This window comes from Limulus polyphemus, unplaced genomic scaffold (assembly GCF_000517525.1).
Source record: "Limulus polyphemus unplaced genomic scaffold, Limulus_polyphemus-2.1.2 Scaffold9786, whole genome shotgun sequence".
Taxonomy (NCBI): domain Eukaryota; kingdom Metazoa; phylum Arthropoda; class Merostomata; order Xiphosura; family Limulidae; genus Limulus; species Limulus polyphemus.
In genome coordinates, this window is record NW_013675396.1 from 1 (window position 1) to 8,855 (window position 8,855).

The 8,855-nt window shown below is 35.5% G+C and overlaps 2 protein-coding genes across 2 annotated transcripts in view; both read right to left on the reverse strand.

Moving 5' to 3' along the window:
* Window positions 1-25: 25 nt before the first annotated feature.
* LOC106476093 (putative leucine-rich repeat-containing protein DDB_G0290503) lies at window positions 26-2,374 on the reverse strand (the record flags this gene model as incomplete). The annotated part of the gene is made up of 2 exons (XM_013936765.1): window positions 431-2,374; window positions 26-319 (listed from the first exon to the last, which is right to left on the reverse strand). Coding segments are annotated over exons 1-2 (2,238 nt in total), but the record flags the coding sequence as incomplete, so codon positions are not given.
* Window positions 2,375-2,530: 156 nt separating this feature from the next.
* The window catches only part of LOC111083488, a gene marked incomplete at its 5' end in the record, with an annotated part of 17,683 nt that continues 11,358 nt past the window's right edge, over window positions 2,531-8,855 (reverse strand). Inside the window, 3 exons of the mRNA XM_022380042.1 lie at window positions 2,531-3,339; window positions 5,722-5,931; window positions 8,368-8,491. Of these exons, the coding sequence (XP_022235750.1) occupies window positions 2,531-3,339; window positions 5,722-5,931; window positions 8,368-8,491 (1,143 nt within the window). The remainder of the gene's footprint in view (window positions 3,340-5,721; window positions 5,932-8,367; window positions 8,492-8,855) is intronic.

The window sequence follows — 8,855 nt, forward strand, 5'->3', positions numbered from 1 at the left end:
CATTCTGTTCATCATCTTCTATTACCTCATTATCACTTGTGGCTTCATTCTGTTCATCATCTTCTATTGCCTCATTATCACTTGCTGTTTCATTCTGTTCATAACCTTCTATTAACTCATTTTTAAGTGTGGTTTCATTCTGTTCATCATCATGTATTGCCTCATTATCACTTGTGATTTTACTCTGTTGATAACCTTCTATTAACTCATTTTTAAGTGTGGTTTCATTCTGTTCATCATCATGTATTGCCTCATTATCACTTGTGATTTTACTCTGTTGATAACCTTCTATTAACTCATTTTTAAGTGTGGTTTCATTCTGTTCATCATCATGTATTAGCTCCTTATCACTTGTGATTTTACTCTGTTCATTACCTTCTATTACCTCATTATCACTTGTGGTTTCATTCTGTTCATCATCCTGTATTACCTCATTATCACTTGTGGTTTCACTCTGTTCATTACCTTCTATTATGTCTTTGTCAGTTGTTGTTTCATTTTGTTGATGATCTTCTTTTACTTCCTTATCACATGTGACTAAATTCTGTTCATCATCTTCTACTACCTCATTATCACTTGTGGTTTCATTTTGTTTATCATCTTCTGTTATCTCATTATCACTTGTTGTTTCATTCTGTTTATCATCTTTTATTACCTCGTTATCACTTTTGGCTTCATTCTGTTCATCATCTTCTATTGCTTCATTAACACTTGTGATTTTACTCTGTTCCTTACCTTGTATTACATCATTATCACTTGTGGTTTCATTCTGTTTATCATCTTCTGGAATCTTATTATCACTTGTTGTTTCATTCTGGTCATTATCTTCTATTACCTCATTATCACTTGTGGTATGGTTCTGTTCATGATCTTCTATTACTTTATTATCATGTGTGATTTCATTCTGTTCATGATGTTTAATTACCTCATTATCACATATAGTATCAATGTGTTCATCTTCTTTTATTAGGCTATTATCATGTGAGGTTTCATTCTGTTGATCTTCATCTCTTATCTTATTATTATGTGTGGCTAATTTGTGTTCCTCATCATCTATTACCTTATTATCACATGTGGTTTCATTGTGTTTATGATGTTCGATTACCTCATGATCACTTGTGACTAAATTCTGTTCATCATCTTCTATTACCTCATTATCACTTGTGGTTTCATTCTGTTTATCATCTTCTGTAACCTCATTATCACTTGTTGTTTCATTGTGTTTATGATGTTCGATTACCTCATGATCACTTGTGGTTTCATTCTGTTGATCATCTTCTGTTACCTTATTATCAGTTGATGTTAAATTGTGTTCATCATCTTCTGTTACTTTGTTATCACTTGTTGTTCCGTTGTGTTCATCATCTTGTATTACATCATTGTCATGTGTGGTTTGATCTTTTTTATCATGTTGTCTTACCTTATTTCCACTTGTGGTTTCATTCTTTTCATCATCTTCTATTACCTCATTATTATATTTGGTTTCTATCTGTGTATTAATTTCAATAAACAATAAACAAGATTTATCCATCTCATTTTCTGTGTCCTTTCCAATGTTGGAATTGTTAATTTGTTGCTTGATAGGGAAGTCATTCTGGTCTACCTTATTCTTGTTCATAGATGCATCATCTTCAACAAATAATGAATAAGATTTATCAGTGTCTTCTACTGAATTGTTCCCAACATTAGAACTGTTACTTCGTTCTTTGTCAGTAATCAACTTCTCTTCTATCATGATATAGTTGTATGTAGGTTTTTTTCTGTAGTCACGGCCATCAACCTGAACCTCTACCGAGCAATCTTTGTACTCAACAACATCCCTTACGTACGTTTCTTCTTCAGAAACAGCAACACTTTTGTTGGTATCTGCTAATGAACCTTGGCTTCCACAAGCACTTCTTAACTCATAATCTAAGGTTGGTAACTCACTGTCCTCAAGTTCACCTGGGCTAAAACATCGTTCGTCTTCAGACTCTTCAATTATTGTATCCATTACATCAACAATTGGAAGATCTTCCAAGTAAGCATCTGGTGTAGGCAAGTGTAATTCTATTTGTTTGGGACTGATGACATTCTGACTGTTTTCATCATAGAAATCAGTATTTTCTGATATCGCCAACAAAACATTACTATGTTCTTGAGTTTGTTCACAGTCTAAATCTTCACTATTAATGCTTTCACTTTCTGAGAGGCATTCAGTAACAAACATAGGATTTCTAATTCCTTGCAGTTTTTTCTGTAAACAAGGACCTCCATATAGAAAATCATCATCATCTTCTTCACTACTGTCTGGATCATACCCCAATTTCCATAACTCAGATTCTACCTGTTGTATAGAGGTTTTGTTATAAGTTAAATGAGACACCTCTTTCATAGTGTGGGTACACGACACTGAATCGTTTGTAATGAAATGTGCAAAGTCTTCAAATAGATGAAAGAGAAGAACTTAAACGTACAAGGCCACATGAAATAGATGAAAGAGAAGAACTTAAACGTACAAGGCCACATGAAATAGATGAAAGAGAAGAACTTAAACGTACAAGGCCACATGAAATAGATGAAAGAAAACATGTGGTCTTGTATGTTTAAGTTCTTCTCTTTCATCTATTTCATGTGGCCTTGTACATTTAAGTTCTTCTCTTTCATCTATTTCATGTGGTCTTGTATGTTTAAGTTCTTCTCTTTCATCTTTGTTTTTTACAATTTGAGATTCTATATTTTCATCTACATCTAGTAAGTTGTCTTCTATACATTTGGAACCTATGCTTTCATTTCTAGCTTCAAGTGTGTCCTTTGTTTTCCCAGTGTCTTCTGAGATCTCTACATAACCATTATTGGAAACTTCTGAGTTCCTGGTTATGGTAAAGGCTTTGAAAGATCTAGAGTGTGGGGTTGATACAGGGTCAGTTGTTAACTCAGGTAATCCCTCAAGTGAGTGAGAAGGTTCAACATCTTGAGGTAAATTGGTTTCAAAACTAGATCTATGTCCATCTCGAGATATCAATACTTGAAGTAAATTGTCTTGGGTTTCTCTATCATAAGACATATTCCAAGAAGATTTAGTTTTACTTTCACTGGTATCTTCTGTTTCCCACTTCTCATCAAGAAACATGAGACTAAAAGGCTCTTCACTATCTGTTACAGTGACTGTCTTGAAATGGTTGTTTGATGAAATAACTTCTGCAACTCCTGATCCATCGAAACAATACCCATCTAGTTGGTCACAGCTTTTACTCTCTAAGTCCATTTTCATGATTCCTTGCATGTTTCCTTCTCCTTGTACACAGCTTACATCAGTACCTTCTTCAGCACTCTTCAGGGTAATTACTCCATTAAGTTCTGGTAATAATAGAAAGGAAAAAACAAAATAATTAATATAAGACATAAGACTAAACACATTCTTATCCTGAGACTATTCAGTACAAATTTAACAAAAACTTTGTATACCACAGTTCATGAATCCTGTAAGGTTGAAAACAGCATAAACATTTGTGGCTGAGGTTAATGATGGGTGGTTGTAATATAGAATTGGAAGTCAATGTCAAAATCATTTGTGGTTGAGGTTAATGGTGGATGGTTGTAATACAGAACTGGAAGTCAATGTCAAAAATATTTTTGGTTGAGGTTAATGGTAAAAGGTTGTAATGCAGAACTAGAAATCAATGGCAGAAACATTTGTGGTTGAGGTTAATGGTAGATGGTTGTAATACACGAATATAAATTAATGGTAGAAACATTTATGGTTGAGGTCAATGGTGGGTGGTTCTGATACAGGAATAGAAATTAATGGTAGAAACATTTGTGGTTGAGGTTAATGGTGGGTGGTTGTAATGCAGGAGTGGAAACCAATGGCAGAAACATTTTTGGTTGAGGTGAATGGTGGGTGGTTGTAATGCAGGAACAGAAATTAATGGTAGAATCATTTGTGATTGAGGTTAATGGTGGTTGTAATGCAGGATGAGAAACCAATGGCAGAAACATTTGTGGTTGAGGTTAATGGTAGATGGTTGTAATACACAAATATAAATTAATGGTAGAAACATTTGTGGTTGAGGTGAATGGTGGGTGGTTCTAATACAGGAATAGAAATTAATGGTAGAAACATTTGTGGTTGAGGTCAATGGAACATGGATGTAATGCAGGATGAGAAACCAATGGCAGAAACATTTGTGGTTCAGATTAATGATGGGTGGTTGTAATGCAGGAGTGGAAATCAAAGGCAGAAACATTTGTGGTTCAGATTAATGATGGGTGGTTGCAATGCAGGACTGGAAATCAATGGCAAAAACATTTGTGTATGAGGTTAATGGTGGGTGGTTGTAATGCAGGAATAGAAATTAATAGTAGAAACATTTGTGGTTGAGGTTAATGGTAGATGGATGTAATGCAGGAGTGGAAATCAATGGCAGAAACATTGAAACTGAGATTAATGGAGCATGGATGTAATGCAGGACGAGAAACCAATGGCAGAAACATTTGTGGTTGAGGTTAATAATGGGTGGTTGTAATGCAGGCTTGATATTTTAAAAGAAATCTGTGTGATGCAACAAAAGTGACACATAAGCTAAAGATTAGCCAAAACTCCCACATGTTCAGTTATAGCCAAAGAATGTGACCTTACTGTTACATCAAGAGGTACACAACATGAAGTGACAATCAGGCTATTCAGTACATGCTTTACCAAAACCAAAAATTAGTAATGTTCTCAAAGTTCTAGTAAACTACCAGAAGAGAGAATGTATGGTAAGTATCAAACCTGTAGCTAGGGTTTGACAAAACAGTAGGATATAGCACTGCAGAAGAGAATGAATGTATATTCAAGGATGAGGTCACTGGTAAACTGCCAGAAGACTGTATCAAGGTCATGTAGTGTGGAATGTAATGACAGATGTAACTCAGAAACAGAAAACATGGTATACAATAAGGAAGAATAAGGAGCAAAGTAATTTGTGGAAAGCATGGAATAAGAAGAAAGCTTGTTGGTTTGCTGAAGATATGCAAGGGCTAACTAAGTTAGCTGTCCTTAATTCAGTCAGTTAGTTAGTACCAGTCATCACGTCTTGGGCTACTCACTTCAGAGTGAATGTGACTGACTCTGACTGGTACTGCGATTTCTAGGCTGTGTAAATGGGGATATAAGATACAGTATGAAAGAAGAGAATTATAGAGAGTGTAAATTATTGATAATGAAGAATATTAAGATGCATATCTAGTTTATTATTATATAATGTAATTATCACACATGTGACAGTGGAACAGCGTAAGATTAATGGTATTGAGAGGGTAGAGGTGATTTTAGATAGGTCAACTATATGCTATACAGATTGGACACAATGAAAATTTACTTGATGGAACATGTGTTTGATATTTTTCTAGTTAGGCTAAGGAAGAATAAAAAACTTAATATAAATCATATTAAGGTTTTTATGCAATTTATTATATGTGAGTGTGTTTCAATCAGTGTTATTATGTTGCATCTGCTTGACTTTATTTTATTCACAAATACATTTAAATCAAATTTGGTAAAGAATGTCGTCATATGCCATCCCTGTAGGTGTGAAACTCTTTAAAGATATTTCAATTCTTAATTATACATTTTAATTAATGTGGTCACTGTTAATCGCATTAAAATAACATAAAACTAATATAACAGTATTTGCACTATACATCAATGCACTAATGTAGAAATATCCAAGCTCCAGGTTACGTTTTGTAACTTACCGTCACTCAGTGAAACATTTAAAGGCTTATATTGAAGAGACAGATCTTCATCATCCTCATCTGGATTCTGCACATCAATCACATCTTCAGGAATTTCCTCATTACCCATATCTGCTATCTGAGATTCTGTTTCAAAAATGTCAATGATATATTTCATCACAGTGGAAACTTCTGAACCAACTTGTGTTCTTCCTTTTATATACGTGTAATCTATAACATTAAAAACCCACTGCAAGTACTATAGTTTATGTAAATGTTACCATTATATATCGCTTTTTGATAAATCAAGATGCGACAAAAGGTCAAGTTTCAAAGTTATAATTTTTATACAATGAAAATGTATTTTCCATAGATACTTACCTCTGCTTACATAAAGCTTTTCTCATTCAGTGCTGCCCTCTATTATGCATAACTTTTGCTCACCACTAGCCTTGATACTCCCACCTACCCTCATCTATTTACAAGTGATACAGCTGTGCTGTAGCATGCAAATAAGAATGCAACATCCCTCCATCAATAGGAGTGTGACACACCCTCCTAGCACAGCTGGCTCCCTCTATACTGTAGAGCCCATTCTTCACTTTGAGATTAGGCAAAAACGAAGCACCAGAAGTGGGGGAAAAGGGTGGGAAGTGGGAGAGGCGGTAAGTATCTATCAGACATACATTTTCAGTGTAGGAAAATTATAACTTCTGATATGATACCTTACCTCTTCTCACAAAATAGCTAGAATTCCACATTGAACTGGTGGAGGAACCAGTGAAAAATTTACCTAGATAAGCACCCTTTGGAAAATGCCAGAAGAGAGCCCAAGGACTGTGACATCTCTGTAAAGCAACACACCCGTAGGAGACCATATCACATCTGTACTAGGCTTAAAATAAGACCCAAAACTCAAGCGCTTTCGAATAGTTGACTATTCTTCTACAGGAGAACAAAGGGTGACCTTTAGCCTGCACAATGCAGTATATAGTAGGATGTGTGACATCATGTAAACTGGAAGTCCTAGTTGAATTGTATTTGGTTGGTCACCAGATTCAACTCAACTGGGACTTCCGGTTTACATGACATCACATATACTACGATATACTGCATTGCGCAGGCTAAAGATCACTCTTTGGTCTTCTGAAGAAGAATAGTCAACTATTCTAAAGTGCTTGAGTTTTGGGTCTTATTTTAAGTTTTTTACACTTTATATGTGATCCTTTGTGCTAACTCTTTTATCAAGACATCTGTATTAGGTATACTCCATGGTAGGAGGAAGGTTCATACCATCTATAACAACAGAATACCAGATGGATCATCTCCAGGCAATGTTGGGTATTTGCCTTCCAGTCCCAGGTAGGAGGAAGGTTCATACCATCTATAACAACATAATACTAGATGGATCATCTCCAGGTGATGTTGGGTATTTGCCTTCTAGTCTATGGTAGGAGGAAGGTTCATACCATCTATAACAACAGAATACCAGATGGATCATCTCCAGGCGATGTTGGGTATTTGCCTTCCAGTCCATGGTAGGAGGAAGGTTCATACCATCTATAACAACAGAATACCAGATGGATCATCTCCAGGCGATGTTGGGTATTTGCCTTCCAGCCCATGGTAGGAGGAAGGTTCATACCATCTATAACAACAGAATACCAGATGGATCATCTCCAGGTGGCGTTGGGTATTTGCCTTCCAGTCCCAGGTAGGAGGAAGGTTCATACCATCTATAACAACAGAATACCAGATGGATCATCTCCAGGCAATGTTGGGTATTCTGTTGTTATAGATGGTATGAACCTTCCTCCTACCATGGACTGGAAGGCAAATACCCAACTGCCCTAGATCCAACAGAATGGGATTGAGCACACTCAGAAGGTTGCTTCCATGGTCCACCACCCCAGTGACTAGGAGATGATAAGTGGCAAGAACTCCCATACTCTACTTGAAGGGAGGGGGCAACACGATGGTGAATCTGGAGGAATGCAACACTAGAGGGAATGCAATGGATGACCACTAAACTACATTTTTAAAAGCAGGTCAGTCCCAATATATTGAACCAGGATTACTGTTCTCACACTGCTTTACTCATGATAGTTCATGAATTGTTACGGTCTGGGACACACATATTTATGATGCAAAATACCACAAGGAGGAAACCACTAACGGTCCTGTGGAACATCCCATCTCAACAGTGGGACATTATAGAACTTAAAGGCCATTCAGTGAGGTTGTATGATTTAGTATACTTGGACCACTCACCACAGAGTGAGATCTAACATATAAAATGCACACTAGCAATGAAAATAGTGAAATAGGAAAACTCTTTAGAGAATAGTTTCAAAATTCTAAACTTACAGTTTGAGATCCCTTTTGGTTGAGATATTTCTCAGTGTAAAATCTAAGAGGTTATCTTTTAAGAATTGTTTTGTCAATTCTGCTAACCTGCACAAGAGAATCTATGTTTAAGTCACACACATGTAACATTAAATGTAAGTCATAAATGTAAAATTTAGTTAAAGTTGAAAAGTGTTAATCAGCCACATTATATCCAGAACTTTAGAATTTATTTGTACAATCTAAACCTAACACAATGGGGATTTACAATAGAGAAAGAAGGAGAGAGCTATCAAACAGTCTCAGAAAAAATGTTCTCACCTTCTAACATTCCAGATGTGCAATCACACTTTCCAGCATTGTGGTCATTATGCAGGACAATAGTCTTTACAGACAGGAAAACATTCTCTCGCAAATGGCTGTTAGAAACCTCTTCTCCGGAGTTCTAGGACAAGTGAAAATAAAAGAAATAACTACTAAATGTACAACTGTAATTATGTGCCATAACTAACTATTAAATGTACAACTGTAGTTATGTACCATAACTAACTACTAAATGTACAACTGTAGTTATGTGCCATAACTAACTATTAAATGTACAATTGTAGTTATGTACCATAACTAACTACTAAATGTACAACTGTAGTTAGGTACCATAACTAACTACTAAATGTACAACTGTAGTTATGTATCATAACTAACTACTAAATGTACAACTGTAATTATGTACCATAACTAACTACTAAATGTATAACTGTAGTTATGTACCATAACTAACTACTAAATGTATAACTGTAGTTATGTACCAT